The sequence below is a fragment of the Ascaphus truei genome, chromosome 6 (genome assembly GCF_040206685.1).
Source record: "Ascaphus truei isolate aAscTru1 chromosome 6, aAscTru1.hap1, whole genome shotgun sequence".
In the NCBI taxonomy this organism is placed as follows: Eukaryota; Metazoa; Chordata; class Amphibia; order Anura; family Ascaphidae; genus Ascaphus; species Ascaphus truei.
In genome coordinates this window covers 49,008,695-49,027,383 of record NC_134488.1, presented here as the reverse complement: position 1 = coordinate 49,027,383, position 18,689 = coordinate 49,008,695, and the positions used below count along the sequence as shown (strand labels likewise).

Below are 18,689 nucleotides of genomic sequence, written 5' to 3'. Positions count from 1 at the left end.
GCCCGTGCTCACGTATGGGTGTCACCCGTGTATCCTGCCCGTGCTCACGTATGGGTGTGACCGTGTATCCTGCCCGTGCTCACGTATGGGTGTGACCCGTGTATCCTACTCAAGTACGGATGTAAAACTTGGAGCTTAAATGCGAAGATTGGAGGGATTGGAACTAAACAAAAATTTGTGACATCCCCACACAGGGGAACAAATTAAAATGGCGATGAGCCGGACGTTTCGCAAGAAGAAATCACCATCGTTGGACAGAGATGGAACACGACTGGATTCCAAGAGATTAAAACACCCAAAGTAAGATTAGATGAGGGAATATGTGGGAGCGACGTGGAGAAGAGAGGATGTAACCGCAGGACCTGGGAGATCACTGGGGAGATTTCATCCAGCAGTGGGGAGACACGGGCTGGGGAGGATGGGATGAGGGAATGTGTGGGAGCGACGTGGAGAAGAGAGGCTGTAACCGCAGGACCTGGGAGATCACTGGGGAGGCTTCATCCAGCAGTGGGGAGACACGGGCTGGGGAGGATGGGATGAGGGAATGTGTGGGAGAGACGTGGGGAAGAGGCTGTAACCGCAGGACCTGGGAGATCACTGGGGAGTCTGCATCCAGCAGTGGGGAGACACGGGCTGGGGAGGATGGGATGAGGGAATGTGTGGGAGAGACGTGGAGAAGAGAGGCTGTAACCACAGGACCTGGGAGATCACTGGGGAGACTTCATCCAGCAGTGGGGAGACACGGGCTGGGGAGGATGGGATGAGGGAATGTGTGGGAGCGATGTGGAGAAGAGGCTGTAACCACAGGACCTGGGAGATCACTGGGGAGTCTGCATCCAGCAGTGGGGAGACACGGGCTGGGGAGGATGGGATGAGGGAATGTGTGGGAGCGATGTGGAGAAGAGAGGCTGTAACCACAGGACCTGGGAGATCACTGGGGAGTCTGCATACACAAATATACATATATACATACATACATACACACATATACATATATACACACACACAGCTGTGGGAAAAATAAAGTACACCCTCGTTGAATTCTATGGTTATACATATCAGGACATAATAACAATCATCTGTTCCTTAGCAGGTCTAAAAATTAGGTAAATACAACCTCAGATGAACAACAACACATGACATATTACACCGTGTCATGGTTTATTTAACAAAAATAAAGCCAAAATGGAGAAGCTACAGTATGTGTGAAAAATTAAGTACACCCTTACTGCTTCCATAGGAATTAAGATGCTAATTAGAAGACAGGTGCTGCTAATCAAATGCCCTTGATTAATTAATCATCAGCAAGTGTGACCACCTCTATAAAAGTCGAAGTTTTAGCAGTTTGCTGGTCTGGAGCATTCAAGTGTGTGTTAACACAATGCCATGGGAGGAAAGACATCAGCAATGATCTTAGAGAAGCAATTGTTGCTGGCCATCAATCTGGAAAAGGTTATAATTATCATTCTACAGTGAGAAAGATTACTCAAAAGTGTAAAACATTCAAGACAATTGCCAATATTCCTAGGAGTGGACGTCCCAGCAAATTCACCCCATGGTCAGACCATACAATGCTCAGGGAAATTAAAAAAAAAACAAGAGTTACATCTCAGACTCTACAGGCCTCGGTTAGCATGTTAAAGTTCATGACAGTACAATTAGAAAAATTGTTTGGAAGGGTTGCCAGGAGAAAGCCTCTTCTCTCTAAAAAGAACATGGCAGCATGGCTTAGGTTTGCAAAGTTGCATCTGAACAAACCACAAGACTTCTAGAACAATGTCCTTTGGACAGACGAGACCAAAGTGGAGATGTTTGGCCATAATGCACAGCGCCACGTTTGGCGAAAACCGAACACAGCATATCAGCACAAACACCTCATACCAACTGTCAAGCACGGTGGTGGAGGGGTGATGATTTGGTCTTGTTTTGCTGCCACAGGACCTGGGAACCTTGCAGTCACTGAGTCGACCATGAACTTCTCTGTATACCAAAGTATTCTAGAGTCAAATGTGAAGCCATCTGTCCGACAGCTAGAGCTTGGCCGAAATTGGGTCATGCAACAGGACAATGATCCCAAGAACACCAGCAAATCTACAACAGAATGGCTGAAAAAGAAAAGAATCAAGGAGTTGCAATGGTCCAATCAAAGTCGAGACCTTAAACTGATTGAAATGCTGTGGCTGGACCTTAACGCTGCAGTTCAGGCTCCCGTTTTTTTGTTTTTTTTTAGTTTTTTTTTTTAACTTCAATAGTTTCATGTGGGCAATCTCTACTTACCTAAAAAAAACTACATAGCTGCCGGTCAATTCGTTCTCCGTCTATTGATCGGCAAAGTTTGGCGACATCTTTAAATATGGGGAATGTAAATCATTGCTATAGGAACAAGCATGCTTGTTAAAATAGAATACAAGAAAATTGGTCTTTCAAAGTTGTTGTTTTTTAAACAGAAAATGCTAAAAGTATTTTTTCTTACTACAGAATTGATTTATTAAAAAAAACACACATGCAGGATATTGCCTGAACTGCAGCTTTAAGAGAGCTGTGCATAAACAAATGGCCACAACCCTCAATGAACTGAAGCAAAGTTGTAAAGAAGAGTGGGACAAAATTCCTCCACAACGATGTGAGAGACTGATAAATTCATACAGAAAACTATTACTTCAAGTTATTGCTGCTAATGGTGGTTCTACAAGACATTGAATCATAAGGTATACTTAGTTTTTCACACATGGCTTCTCCATTTTGGCTTTATTTATGTTAAATAAATCATGGCACGGTGTAATACGTCATGTGTTGTTGTTCATCTGAGGTTGTATTTAACACATTTTTAGACCTGCTAAGGAACAGATGAATGTTATTATGTCCTGATATGTAAAACCATGGAGTCCAAAGAGAGTGTACTTTCTTTTTCACACCACTATGTGTGTGTGTGTGTGTGTGTGTGTGTGTGTGTGTGTGTGTGTGTGTGTGTGTGTGTGTGTGTGTGTGTGTGTGTGTGTGTGTGTATATATATAGATATAGAGACAGAGAGAGAGACAGGTACGTGTACATTTAAAGTTATAGTGGGTAAAAAGGCGACAAGAAACCTCCATCGTATACCGTATAGCAAACACAAAGATCACCTGTGAGCACACTCACATGTCTTAGACCAGGGGAGTGCAAACCTTTGGCGCGCCGCCCCCCTGCCAGCTCCCACTTACGCTCGTGCCCCCTTACCGTACTCGGCGGTGTCATATGACGCAGCGGGATCATGTGACCCCATTGTCATGGAGACGTGCGTGTGACATCACTCCGCATGACACCGCGGTGTCATTTGACGGTGCGTTGCCATGGCGACGCATCGCAGCAGCCTTCAGAATCGCGGTACGTTCAGGTTGCAGAGGCCTCACGCGATCCCCCGGCATTTAATTTTATCGCCTAGGGGGAAAGCGCGGGGCCTCTGCAACCGCCCACGCCCCCCAAACAAAAAATCCTGCGCCCCACTTTGCGCATCGCTGTCTTAGACAGGTCTGCAACCCTGCCCTTCACCGTTATCACCTACCATACAGTGCTTACACTGGAGCAAAGGATTCTGGGAAACGACATGCAAATGAGCACTATTATTATTGTTTAGCATATGTAATACTAATTTCCTTTTCTTTGTAACAAAGTTAGTTGCACATCGCAGGAGGCCTCCAGGCTGTGCTCCGTGTTCTGAGGCTATTTCCTTTAAGGAACAGGCCGTTGTGCCGGTAATCTCCCCGCTCTGCAGCCTTTCACATGTCCGGGTGAATCACTGCGGAAGGAGCTCGGCGAGCGAGCAGTCCAGGGAAGGGCTGGTGTCGGGGATTCCGGTTTGACGACTTTCACTCCTGCTCCCTTTTATAGAAAAGAAGCATAGTCACCGCACAGTGTGGAAGACAGACGAGGTGAGGGAGCCGGGAGCAGAGGATCTCCCAAAACGTAGGGTCTTGGAATTAAAAAAAAACCGCCTGGCAGCTGGTCTCTGAAGTGGGAGAGGTGGAGAGAATTCTCACTGTGATCCCTGAGGGTTGGGACGTACTACTATGGTAAGTCTGGCTGGTTTTTCAACATTAAATACAGAGGTGTGTGTGTCACCTGTTGGGCTCTGGGACCTCTAGGACATTGAACTCCACAACAATGTTTTGGGGTCCTTCGTGGGAAGGGGGGTGGCAAGGTTGCCCGATAGCCAGCGCCCCCAGCAGCTCTAGGCTGCAAAACTGGATGCACAAACTTTGAAAGGAACAGCAGTGAGTGTCCGTCCGCCTGCTCACCCTGTGTCTGCGGTACTCGCTGTTAGAGCGAGAGCAGCACTTTTCTGTACATAGAATAAATCCGAGATTCGGGCGCCAGTTATTACACGATTTACAGTGACCCCGATGCGCCCACGGAGCCTCAAAGACAAAGGGATCGGCATCATTCTGAACAGGTGGAAACCAGTGTCCAAGGATTTCCATCCGCTGACCCCCCTCAATCCCCCCCCCCCCCGCCCAATCTCCCCGCCCCCCAATTTTTTACCCTCCAAATCTCTCACCCACCCAATCTCTCGCCCGCCTGCTCCCACAGACACCCCTCAATCACCCACCCAATCTCTCGACCGCTCAATCTCCCCGCCCCCCACTTCTTCACCCTCCCAATCTCTCGCCCACCCAATCTTTCACCCTCCAAATCTCTTGCCTTCCTGCTCCCGCGGACACCGCTCAATCTCCATCCCAATCTCTCACCCACCCAATCTCTCACCCTCCTGCTAACACCCCTCAATCGCCCCCCCCCAATTTCTCACCCTCCCAATCTCTTGCCCACCCAATCTCTCACCCAACTGCTCCCACAGACCCCCCTCAATCTCCCTCCCAATCGCTCGCCCTCCCAATCTCTCGCTGACACCCTGCAATCTCCTTCCCAATCTCTCGCCCACCCAATCTTTGACCCTCCCAATCTCTTGCCTTTCTGCTCCCGCGGACACCCCTCAATCACACACCCAATCTCTCGCCCTCCTGCTGACACCCCTCAATTTACCCCCCCCAATTTCTCACCCTCCCAATCTCTCACCCAACTGCTCCCACTGACCCCCCTCAATCTCCCACCCAATCTCTCGCCCTCCCAATCTCTCGCCCTCCTGCTCCTGCAGACACCCCTCAATTTCCCCCCCCAATTTCTCACCCTCCCAATCTCTCACCCAACTGCTCCCACTGACCCCCCTCAATTGCCCTCCCAATCTCTTGCCCTCCTGCTCCCGCAGACACCCCTCAATCTCCCTCCCAATCTCTCGCCAATCCAATCTCTCGCCAATCCAATCTCTCGCAGACACCCCTCAATCTCCCTCCCAATCTCTCGCCCTCCCGATCGCTTACAATACTGGAATACAATGCATTACAGGGCGATATAACTTGATGAGGAATACAATGAAGGTGGCATTTGTGGTGATCGCAAGATGGAATACAAAGATATATAGACGATATATACAGAAACACACAATTAGTGATGATATTTATCTTCAAATGCCAAATGCAATGATAGAACAATATGTTTAGAATGGGGTGAGAGAGTAGATATAATAGCCGCACTCACACAGCCATGTGTGAGACCACTTCACATCTGTATAGAAAACATGTTATGTCAACAATGGGGAGGAGTTATAGGAAGCAGTTAGAGGAGCAGTTAAGGGAGGAGTCAGGGCCACCAACAGGGGGGGGCAGCCGGGACAGATGTCCCGGGCCTGGTGTATGCGGGGGGCCTGGAAAGCCGGGCTGCAAGTTGGGCCAGACCCCGGCTTTCCCTCAGCTGCGGGCCTCTTCCTCACTCTGTCCCACGCCGAGCTTCCTACACTGGCACATGACGGGCCTCTCTGACATCAGCACGCCGGAAGTAAGCTGGGCCTCAACTTCCGGCACCCGCCGGCAAGAGAGGGAAGCAAGGCGTGTGCTGGGAAGCTCGGCGTGGGACAGAGTGAGGAAGAGGCCTGCAGCTGAGCGAGAGCCGAGGCCCGGCCGCGACAGGACCAAGTCTATTTTTTTTATATGTATTGAGGGGGGGAGGGAGGGTATTTTTATATGTATTGGTGGGTGGGTGTATTTAGGTGGGTGGGGTCTTTTGGTACAGATATGTATTTTGTGGGGGGGGGGAGATTGAGTGAGAGTCGGGTAACTGACAGAAGCTGGGGTGAGTGAGAGAGGGGGTGAGGGAGGGAGTGAGGAAAAAAGGAGTAAGAGTGAGACGCAGGGGAGATAAATACATGGCAAGACGGGGGGGAAAGAGGGGGGTCGTGAGGTGTGAAATGGGGGGCTCGCAATACCGCCGAGGGGAGACCCAGACATAACTCTAGTCCTGGACCCCGGGAAATCTGTCTGCAGCCCTGCTGAGAGGAGTTATAGGGAGAGCTGTGATGGTCGGGGTAAGTGTGACTGCGTTTAATAAAGCTCAATCCCAGCATTAGCTCTACCTGTCAGTACTACATCTGTACTATGTTTGTATATATATATATATATCTGTATTGTAAATCTGGTCCCAGCACTTCAGGAACCAGGTAACCCCTGGTTATGTTATGTTCAGCTGGAATGTTGCAAAGTGTCTGTGATCTTTCCAAGTAACTCTTTGCATGTAACTGTGTTTGGTGAAACAACAATCAGGGGCTGGGTCATATTGCAAACACCTGGGGGGAGGAAGACCCCTAGCTAGATGAGATAAGATCAGCTCCGCTTTAGCTGTGAGCTCAGAGTTCTTTAGCAGAGGCAGCTGGAAAGAAGCTGGGAGTAACCGGGAGAAGTTGCAGAAGATCCAGCAGGAATAAAGAACAGGAAAAATCTCTTTAGGGCGGTCTCTGTAGCTATGTTTATAGGGTAACCCCAGTTTTCCAGTTGTAAGTGTGTGTTGATTTGCTGTAAATAGTGTGATAGACCTGGTCTCCCGTGACAAGCAGTTAGGGGAGGAGTTTCAGCCTTGACTGCTGACACTTTTTACCACACACTGCTAGGAGTCTGTTTTTCTTTCATTCTTATCTTCAGTAATCAGTGATCAGTGATCAATGTGATTATATTGTGTGTTTATTTATTATTACGTAATTCAGAGATTTGAACGCTCTGTGATAGATACACGCTGCTCTGCGATAGATACGCGCGCTGCTCTGCGATAGATACACTCTGCTCTGCGATAGATATGCGCGCTGCTATGATAGATACGCGCTGCCCTGCGACAGATACGCGCTGCCCTGCCTACTAACTAGCAGGGACAGTTTTTGTGGGGCTCACACCACCATTGTTCTATTGGTCTATGTATGTCATCTGTACTAATATCTGTGTGTGTTATCAGTGACAATCTTTGCTACTGTTTTGCCTTTCAAACCCATCATTGATGTATGGTTCACAGTGAGCTAGAGTTCACACACACTTCAGTGCCTCCAGTGGGTGTATATATTTTATATAGCGCATCCACTACAGCTAGCCTTCACTGCCTTAAACCATAGGCATTGACTTTGTGCTATCTGTTTTTCATAGTGCTTATGTTTATTTTTCCAGTGTTTTGGATTAACATTCTGGCAATTTGCCCTAATAGCACTCATTGTATTCAGTTCATTCCATTCACCATATACTCTGGTACCATTTTTAACCAACACTAATAACGCATATTCAAATACTATTTCTAGGTTTGGTTCAGATTATTCTTGTGTTGTTGCTTTTTTACCAGGGTGACCTACCCCTCAGATTTTGAGTGCATCAGTAGGGCCTTATCTGTATGTATTGTGTCTTTGCATCATACAGAGTTCTCTGTGCTCTGATTAGTCTCCCTGTCCTATTGCACCAGTCTGATTTAGTGATCTCAGCGGTCACACTAGGTTGAGCGGGTGCAATCCCTTTCTGTTCTCTGATTATATTGTGTGTTTATTTATTATTACGTAATTCAGAGATTTGAACGCTCTGTGATAGATACGCGCTGCTCTGCGATACATACGCGCTGCTCTGTGAGACGCGCTGCTCTGCGATAGATACGCGCGCTGCTCGGCGATAGATACACTCTGCTCTGCGATAGATACACGCGCTGCTCGGCGATAGATACACTCTGCTCTGCGATAGATATGCGCGCTGCTATGATAGATACGCGCTGCCCTGCGACAGATACACGCGCTGCTCGGCGATACATACGCGCGCTGCTCGGCGATACATACGCGCGCTGCTCGGCGATACATACGCGCGCTGCTCGGCGATACATACGCGCGCTGCTCGGCGATAGATACGCGCTGCTCTTTGGTAGAGTGTTTTTTGTTTATTGAAGATCAGTCCTTTATCTGATATATTAGTCACTAGCGCTACAGGTGCCAAGCTCTGCCCAGTTATGGGCCGGGCGTGGCAATCACCAGTCCTGCCCATGTTTATAAACACCACGGGCTCGCTCTGTCGGCCATACAGCCGGAGGGGGGGGGGGAGGGAGAAGGGGGGAGGAGGTGAGAGAAGAGAACCCAGGGAAGAGAGAGAGGGAGCAGGCAGAGGGAGAAGAAGCAGCAGCCTGGGAGGGGAGAGGGAGCAGAGCAGCCTGGGGGAGAGGGAGATGGGGATAGAGAGCAGCTGTTACCATTTGATTTGCAAAACATAGGTGCAATCTTTTATACAACACCAACAGACAGACTGTATGTGTGAAGAGCACAGGATGCAGGGTGTAGTAGTAGTGTGGGGAGCACAGGGTGTGGGTGTAGTAGTGTGGGGAGCACAGGATGCAGGGTGTAGTAGTAGTGTGGGGAGCACAGGATACAGGGTGTAGTAGTAGTGTGGGGAGCACAGGGTGTGGGTGTAGTAGTAGTGTGGGGAGCACAGGATGCGGGGTGTAGTAGTAGTGTGGGGAGCACAGGATGCGGGGTGTAGTAGTAGTGTGGGGAGCACAGGATGCGGGGTGTAGTAGTAGTGTGGGGAGCACAGGATGCGGGGTGTAGTAGTAGTGTGGGGAGCACAGGATGCGGGGTGTAGTAGTAGTGTGGGGAGCACAGGATGCGTGGTGTAGTAGTAGTGGGGAGCACAGGATGCAGGGTGTAGTAGTAGTGTGGGGAGCACAGGATGCGTGGTGTAGTAGTAGTGTGGGGAGCACAGGATGCGTGGTGTAGTAGTAGTGTGGGGAGCACAGGATGCGGGGTGTAGTAGTAGTGTGGGGAGCACAGGATGCGGGGTGTAGTAGTAGTGTGGGGAGCACAGGATGCGTGGTGTAGTAGTAGTGTGGGGAGCACAGGATGCGTGGTGTAGTAGTAGTGGGGAGCACAGGATGCAGGGTGTAGTAGTAGTGTGGGGAGCACAGGATGCGGGGTGTAGTAGTAGTGTGGGGAGCACAGGATGCGGGGTGTAGTAGTAGTGTGGGGAGCACAGGATGCGTGGTGTAGTAGTAGTGGGGAGCACAGGATGCAGGGTGTAGTAGTAGTGTGGGGAGCACAGGATGCGTGGTGTAGTAGTAGTGGGGAGCACAGGATGCGGGGTGTAGTAGTAGTGTGGGGAGCACAGGATGCGTGGTGTAGTAGTAGTGGGGAGCACAGGATGCGTGGTGTAGTAGTTGTGTGGGGAGCACAGGATGCGGGGTGTAGTAGTAGTGTGGGGAGCACAGGATGCGTGGTGTAGTAGTAGTGTGGGGAGCACAGGATGCGTGGTGTAGTAGTAGTGTGGGGAGCACAGGATGCGTGGTGTAGTAGTAGTGTGGGGAGCACAGGGTGCGGGGTGAGCAGAGCGGAAGGGAGGAGCAGGACACTGACAATCCCAAAATTGCGTTTTATAAACATACAGGGACATCTCACCCCAAGTATTAGCAACTCCACATAGTGCCTGAGGCAAACGTACTCTCTGCCCCTTCGCCTGCTCCTCTCTGCCCCTCTCCTCCTCCTCTCTGCCCCCTCCTCCTCCTCTCTGCCCCCTCCTCCTCCTCTCTGCCCCCTCTCCTCCTCCTCTCTGCCCCCTCTCCTCCTCCTCTCTGCCCCCTCTCCTCCTCCTCTCTGCCCTCTCCTCCTCCTCCTCTATGCCCTCTCATCCTACTCTCTGCCCCCTCTCCTCCTCCTCTCTGCCCCCTCTCCTCCTCCTCTCTGCCCCCTCTCCTCCTCCTCCTCTCTGCCCCCTCTCCTCCTCCTCCTCTCTGCCCCCTCTCCTCCTCCCTGCCCCCTCTCCTCCTCCTCCTCTCTGCCCCCTCTCCTCCTCCTCCTCTCTGCCCCCTCTCCTCCTCCTCCTCTCTGCCCCCTCTCCTCCTCCTCCTCTCTGCCCCCTCTCCTCCTCCTCTCTGCCCCCTCTCCTCCTCCTCTCTGCCCCCTCTCCTCCTCCTCTCTGCCCCCTCTCCTCCTCTCTGCCCCCTCTCCTCCCCTCTGCCCCCTCTCCTCCTCCTCTCTGCCCCCTCTCCTCCTCCTCTCTGCCCCCTCTCCTCCTTGTGTGTGTGTATTGTTAGCCTATTGCAGGGTGCCCCCGCCCTGGGTGGCTGTACCTGTTGTGTGCGAGTCCGGACGCCGGTGACCGGCTGGCAGCCTCTCGGTGTCCTGGGTACCACGAGAAGATGCAGGGAGAGGATGGTTGGCACGGCTACGAGATGCTGGGGACCCAGGGATTTGTTTGCACGGTGACCTAGCAACACTGGGCTCACTTTTTCCTCCATGACGCTCCCCCCTTAGGAAATTGGGACGCTGTTACACAAAGCTGCGGCACTCTGGGGAGAGGGTACCCACGGTGGGGTGTGCAGAGTATTAATGCTCCCACCCCCTCCCCAGCAGCTTGTTGCGCATTGCTGCCAGACCGCTGTGCAGTGTCAGTCAGCAAAGTATACTGGTACGAAGTATCTCTACAGAGTGCATCTAGCTACAAGTGTCTGTGTGTGTGACACTGACAGACTGAGGGAGCCCCTCTCCTTTGTGTGTGTGACACTGACAGACGGAGGGAGCCCCTCCCGTGTGTGTGTGTGTGTGTGTGACACTGACAGACTGAGGGAGCCCCTCTCGTGCGTGTGTGTGTGTGTGCCATTGACAGACTGTGGGAGCCCCTCGTGTGTCAGTGACACTGACAGACTGAGGGTGCGCGTGTGTGACACTGAGACTGAGGGTGCGTGTGTGTGTGTGTGTGTGTGTGACACTGACAGACTGAGGGAGCCCCTCTCCTGTGTGTGTGACACTGAGGTAGCCCCTCTCGTGTGTGTGAGACACGGACAGACTGAGGTAGCCCCTCTCCTGTGTGTGTGTGTGTGTCTGTGACACGGACAGACTGAGGTAGCCCCTCTCGTGTGTGTGTGTGTGTGTGTGTGTGTGTGTGTGTGTGTGTGTGTGTGTGTGTGTGTGTGTGTGTGTGTGACACTGAGGTAGCCCCTCTCCTGTGTGTGTGTGTGTGTGTGTGTGTCACGCACAGACTGAGGTAGCCCCTCCTGTGTGTGTGTGACACTGAGGTAGCCCCTCTCCTGTGTGTGTGTGACACTGACAGACTGAGGGAGTCCCTCTCGTGTGTGTGTGTGTGTGTGTGTGTGTGTGTGTGTGTGTGTGGCACTGACAGGCTGAGGGAGCCCCTCTCCTGTGATTGACACTGGGTGGTAGGGGAGCGCAGACATGGGCGTCCGCAGGAGGGGGCGCTTGCCCCCCCCTGGATCACTCGCAGCCCCGAGATCCCGCAGGGCAAGCGGGGTGTCCTGCCTGCTGCCTGTGGGCCTGCTCCCCCTCCCAACGTGGGACAGAGGGTGGGGACCCAACCCAGCATCCACCGCGCGCGTGCGCCAACCCAGGTTCCCCCGCACGTGCCTCCTGTCCCAGGCAGCAGCCGCAGGGGATGCTGGAGCCGCCTGCCAGTTTGACGTGTCCCCCCCCCCAGCCCACCTCTGCGCGCCAACCCAGCAGCTGCTGCGGGAGATGCTGCAGCCGCCCGCAAATCTCGCCCCCCCTAGCCACCCACCTCCAGGCGCCAACCCAGCAGCATCCGTGAGGGATGCAGCTGCCCACCGCCAGTCTCGCGCCCGCCTCCATGCGCCAACCCAGCAGCAGCCGCGGGGGATGCTGCAGCCGCCCGCTAGTCTCACCCCCCCCCCCCCCCCTCCCAGCACTCGGGAATGAGGTGGCTCTCATTAGTAGCACTACCAATGAGTTAAAATTATGCCCCCCCCAAAAAAAAATTCTGCGGACGCCCATGAGCGCAGATATCACCAACAAATGAAAAATAGAAAACGTACAGATAGTCGGGAACAGGAACGCTAGAAATTATCTATGAGATGTGCACTCACATTTCAAAATTGGAATAAAGCCATTCCAAATTCAGTTTGGTGTATAAGTGCTGGGTGGGGTGTGAGTAGATCAGCTCAGGTCTGGTGACTGGTCCTCAGTGGCATGAAGTTGTCAAATGCAAATAACACAAAGGGGACACACCATAGTGCCATCTATGTGTATTTAGCAGATGTAACACATATGAGAAAGAAAAAACACTTACATAAATCGTAAGGGTACTGGCATGTAGTACTGGCATGTAGTACTGGCATGTAGTACTAAAGATGGGATCAGTTTCTCTGATCTCGGCTGTCGTGCACCATCCTCTGTAGTCCGGCGTCTCCCCGTCTGCAACACTCCCGGTCTTCCGGTATCGTCACTTCCGGTAATTGGAACGCAGGACGGCAATGGACCGCATGGAACACGGGCTAATGCAGGCGGACGCTGATTCTCAGCAAGCAAGCAAACAGGCGGCAGCAATGTTGGCAGTGGCAGTAATGACTCAACGCGTTTCGCACAGGTTTCCGGCAATTGGAATGCAGGACGGCAATGCACCGCATGGAACACGGGCTAATGCAGGCGGACGCTAATTCTCAGCGAGCAAACAGGCGGACAGCCATGTTAGCAGTGGCAGTAATGACTCAACGCGTTTTGCACGGGTTCGGCTTCGTCAGGAATCATGATGATTTCTGTGACGCATCTTTAATAAATAGTGTCCTTCAGTGTCCTCATTGGTCAATTGTCCGATTACACGTTTTGTGCAAATGGATATTCTCTAATACCCAGGAATACAACCTAATATAATACCTGAGATACCATTTGATGTACCAAAGCGCACAGTGACATAACAGGGGTAAAAATGACAATTATTTAATGCTCAATGCGGAATACTAACAATTGAGGGAAACTTTATTTAGGGTTAAAACAAATATTTAAATGAAAATCGATTAATAGGGCTAAAATATAATAGTTCACTAATACAATAAATAATTATACATTCAATAATATAAAAAATATCAAGAATTTATGGAATATGATGGGAGGGTATCAGTACGCAGTGGTAGTATAGATATACACAGAGGTGGTATAGATATACACAGAGGTGGTATAGATATACAGAGGTAGTATAGATATAGACAGAGGTGGTATAGATATACACAGAGGTGGTATAGATATACACAGAGGTGGTATAGATATACACAGAGGTGGTATAGATATACACAGAGGTGGTATAGGTATACACAGAGGTGGTATAGGTATACACAGAGGTGGTATAGATATACACAGAGGTAGTATAGATATACACAGAGGTGGTATAGATATACACAGAGGTGGTATAGATATACACAGAGGTGGTATAGATATACACAGAGGTAGTATAGATATACACAGAGGTAGTATAGATATACACAGAGGTGGTATAGATATACACAGAGGTGGTATAGATATACACATAGGTAGTATAGATATACACAGAGGCAGAGCTGGTCCCAGCTGTTTTTGGGAGGTTAGTGGCCCCTCCCCACCAAGGTTTAAGCTCGCCCCTCCCCACTTTCCAAGTTGGCAGGTCAGTTTCATTTTGCTGGGTTACTGTAACGCTTGCGCTCACCACGAACAAGGCGGGACCCCGATACTGAGGTGGGAAAGTATGAAACTGCGCACCCACCGCAGCGGAGGCTCGCCTGGAGGGTGGATAGTCAAGATCGCCGCGTCTGGGTTGGAGAGAGTGGGTTAGTCGTAGTACTTGCCAAGGCCGTAGGTAGGTGCCAGGTGGATAGTCAGAGTCCGGAGTGCCGTGGTCTAGGGTTGGAGCCAGGAGAGTAGTCGAGTGTCCGTTAGCCGTGGTCAGGGATGGAGAAGAGCGGACGGTCAGAGGCAAGCCGGGGTCAGTAATCCAGAGAATGGTCCAAAGTCTAGCCGGGTCGGTACACAGGGAGACAAGCAGCAACGAAACACAGATAGGAGAGAACATGGGGGTGTACTGCTTCCCCAATTAACCAGTGCTACAGAGCTGATTTCCACCTGAATGATAAAGATGTGTTGCTTTGTCCGGAAGAACAAACTGTATACAGGAGCATATCAATGAACAAACCCCTAGTTGGAATGTGGTTCTGGCGGCGACTATGAAGGGTTATCTGGAAGAGGTCCTGAAACCCACCCAGACCCCATACACGTCCCGCTGCTATGTGACCCACAATACCTGGGGATGCTCCAAAAGTAATGAATGAAATAACTCACACGTGTCTTCACAGTTCACCCGGCTTTATCTTGGTTCTTGCGTGCACCAGGCTGTGTGAGAGTACAGGCAGGGGATCCTCACCGGGGAGGAAGAAACAGCGGGCACCGCCGCGCCACACGTGCCAGAGGCTGGGCATAGAAAATTCTTTATTGCAGCATGGAAGTTAAAAAAGAGAGAGGGGAAGGCCCCCCCGCAACCCAAAGGGTTTCTATGCCCAGCCCAGCCTCTGCCATGTGTGGCGCGGCCGTGCCCGCTGGTTTCCCTCCCCGGTGAGGACTCCCGGCCTAAACACAGATAGGAGCAGGGACAAGGCAGGCACAGGGACGTGGGAACACAGGGTCACCTATGACTACGCTCAGCCAAAGAACGAGTGGGACGGCTGAGCATATATAGTGAGGGAAGAGCACTGGAAGTGAGGGGAGGAGCAGAGGTGCGAGTGCAACGGAGGCAGGGGTAGGCTGTAGACGGTGCAGGAGACAGGTGAGGGTGATTAGAGTTGACGCGCAGCTGGAGAGCGGTGCACACGCATCACGTGTGCGCGCCGCACGGGACGACCGCGCGTCGCAAGTTTTAGGGGCGGAGCCAAGCTCCGTGGAATTATTGAAAGCCCAGCGTGGGCGCGCGCGCTGTAAGGTGCGCGGGAGACTGCACAGCATGGGGCAGAGAGGAGGCATGCCGCGGAGGACGCGCTCTCGGGTTCTTGGGAGCTGAAGGCTGTATAGCAGGAGGTGAGGAGGGAGCGCGCCGCGAGGGACGCGCTCCCCGATTCCTTACAGATACGACAGATCCAACGCGGATCATTCTTCCCCTAATTATACAGGTAAATAAGAATTCTAACTCAGGGAGTGCTAGGACCTGCTAACGGTGGGGTCGCCAGGTGGCTTGTCCAAAAATACTGGACACAATGGTAAAAAATGCACCCCCACCCCCGAATACATATAAAAAATACCCCCACCATCCCAATAAATATATACCCCCACCACACCAATAAATATTAAATATACCCCCACCGCCCATATACATATTAAATATATCCCCACCGCCCATAGACATATTAAATATACCCTCACCGCCCATAGACATATTAAATATACCCTCACCGCCCATAGACATATTAAATATACCCTCACCGCCCATAGACATATTAAATATACCCTCACCGCCCATATACATATTAAATATACCCCCACCGCCCATAGACATATTAAATATACCCTCACCGTCCATATACATATTAAATATACCCCCACCGCCCAGACATATTAAATATACCCCCACCGCCCATACATATTAAATATACCCCCGCCGCCCAGACATATTAAATATACCCCCGCCGCCCATAGACATATTAAATATACCCCCGCCGCCCATATACATATTAAATATACCCCCGCCGCCCATAGACATATTAAATATACCCTCACCGCCCATATACATATTAAATATACCCCACCGCCCATAGACATATTAAATATACCCCCACCGCCCATAGACATATTAAATATACCCCACCGCCCATAGACATATTAAATATACCCCCACCGCCTATAGACATATTAAATATACCCCCACCGCCCATATACATATTAAATATACCCCCACCGCCCATATACATATTAAATATACCCCCACCGCCCATAGACATATTAAATATACCCCCACCGCCCATAGACATATTAAATATACCCCCACCGCCCATATACATATTAAATATACCCCCACCGCCCATAGACATATTAAATATACCCCCACCGCCCATATACATATTAAATATACCCCCACCGCCCATATACATATTAAATATACCCCCACCGCCCATATACATATTAAATATACCCCCACCGCCCATATACATATTAAATATACCCCCACCGCCCATAGACATATTAAATATACCCCCACCGCCCATAGACATATTAAATATATCCCCACCGCCCATAGACATATTAAATATACCCTCACCGCCCATAGACATATTAAATATACCCCCACCGCCCATATACATATTAAATATACCCCCACCGCCCATATACATATTAAATATACCCTCACCGCCCATATACATATTAAATATACCCTCACCGCCCATATACATATTAAATATACCCTCACCGCCCATATACATATTAAATATACCCCCACCGCCCATATACATATTAAATATACCCCCACCGCCCATAGACATATTAAATATACCCTCACCGCCCATATACATATTAAATATACCCCCACCGCCCATAGACATATTAAATATACCCCCACCGCCCAGACATATTAAATATACCCCCACCGCCCATAGACATATTAAATATACCCCCACCGCCCATAGACATATTAAATATACCCCCACCGCCCATAGACATATTAAATATACCCCCACCGCCCATAGACATATTAAATATACCCCCACCGCCCATATACATATTAAATATACCCCACCGCCCATATACATATTAAATATACCCCCACCGCCCATAGACATATTAAATATACCCCCACCGCCCATAGACATATTAAATATACCCCCACCGCCCATAGACATATTAAATATACCCCCACCGCCCATATACATATTAAATATACCCCCACCGCCCATAGACATATTAAATATACCCCCACCGCCCATAGACATATTAAATATACCCCCACCGCCCATAGACATATTAAATATACCCCCACCGCCCATAGACATATTAAATATACCCCCACCGCCCATAGACATATTAAATATACCCCCACCGCCCATAGACATATTAAATATACCCCCACCGCCCATATACATATTAAATATACCCCCACCGCCCATAGACATATTAAATATACCCCCACCGCCCATAGACATATTAAATATACCCTCACCGCCCATATACATATTAAATATACCCCCACCGCCCATAGACATATTAAATATACCCCCACCGCCCAGACATATTAAATATACCCCCACCGCCCAGACATATTAAATATACCCCCACCGCCCAGACATATTAAATATACCCCCACCGCCCATAGACATATTAAATATACCCCCACCGCCCATAGACACATTAAATATACCCCCACCGCCCATAGACACATTAAATATACCCCCACCGCCCATAGACATATTAAATATACCCCCACCGCCCATAGACATATTAAATATACCCCCACCGCCCATAGACATATTAAATATACCCCATCGCCCATAGACATATTAAATATACCCCCACCGCCCATAGACATATTAAATATACCCCACCGCCCATAGACATATTAAATATACCCCCACCGCCCATATACATATTAAATATACCCCACCGCCCATAGACATATTAAATATACCCCCACCGCCCATATACATATTAAATATACCCCCACCGCCCATAGACATATTAAATATACCCTCACCGCCCATAGACATATTAAATATACCCCCACCGCCCATAGACATATTAAATATACCCCCACCGCCCATAGACATATTAAATATACCCCCACCGCCCATAGACATATTAAATATACCCCCACCGCCCATAGACATATTAAATATACCCCCACCGCCCATAGACATATTAAATATACCCCCACCGCCCATAGACATATTAAATATACCCCCACCGCCCATAGACATATTAAATATACCCCCACCGCCCATAGACATATTAAATATACCCCCACCGCCCATAGACATATTAAATATACCCCCACCGCCCATAGACATATTAAATATACCCTCACCGCCCATAGACATATTAAATATACCCTCACCGCCCATAGACATATTAAATATACCCCCACCGCCCATAGACATATTAAATATACCCCCACCGCCCATAGACATATTAAATATACCCCCACCGCCCATAGACATATTAAATATACCCCCACCGCCCATAGACATATTAAATATACCCCCACCGCCCATAGACATATTAAATATACCCCACCGCCCATAGACATATTAAATATACCCCCACCGCCCATAGACATATTAAATATACCCCCACCGCCCATAGACATATTAAATATACCCCCACCGCCCATATACATATTAAATATACCCCACCGCCCATAGACATATTAAATATACCCTCACCGCCCATATACATATTAAATATAACCCCACCGCCCATATACATATTAAATATACCCCACCGCCCATATACATATTAAATATACCCCACCGCCCATATACATATTAATATACCCCCACCGCCCATATACATATTAATATACCTCCCACATTGTACCTATCTCCAGCAGCACACAGGCAGCACTGGAAAATGTCTC

General features: G+C 49.8%; 2 protein-coding genes across 2 annotated transcripts in view; one reads left to right on the top strand and one right to left on the bottom strand.

Moving 5' to 3' along the window:
- The window catches only part of SMIM35 (small integral membrane protein 35), a 56,337-nt gene extending 45,823 nt beyond the window's left edge, over positions 1–10,514 (bottom strand). Inside the window, exon 1 of the mRNA XM_075604223.1 lies at positions 10,432–10,514. The gene's annotated coding sequence lies outside the window, so the exon portion shown is untranslated. The remainder of the gene's footprint in view (positions 1–10,431) is intronic.
- The window catches only part of LOC142497007 (transmembrane protease serine 4-like), a 52,245-nt gene continuing 37,347 nt past the window's right edge, over positions 3,792–18,689 (top strand). Inside the window, exon 1 of the mRNA XM_075604213.1 lies at positions 3,792–4,049. Within this exon, the coding sequence (XP_075460328.1) occupies positions 4,047–4,049 (3 nt within the window). The 5' untranslated portion in view covers positions 3,792–4,046. The remainder of the gene's footprint in view (positions 4,050–18,689) is intronic.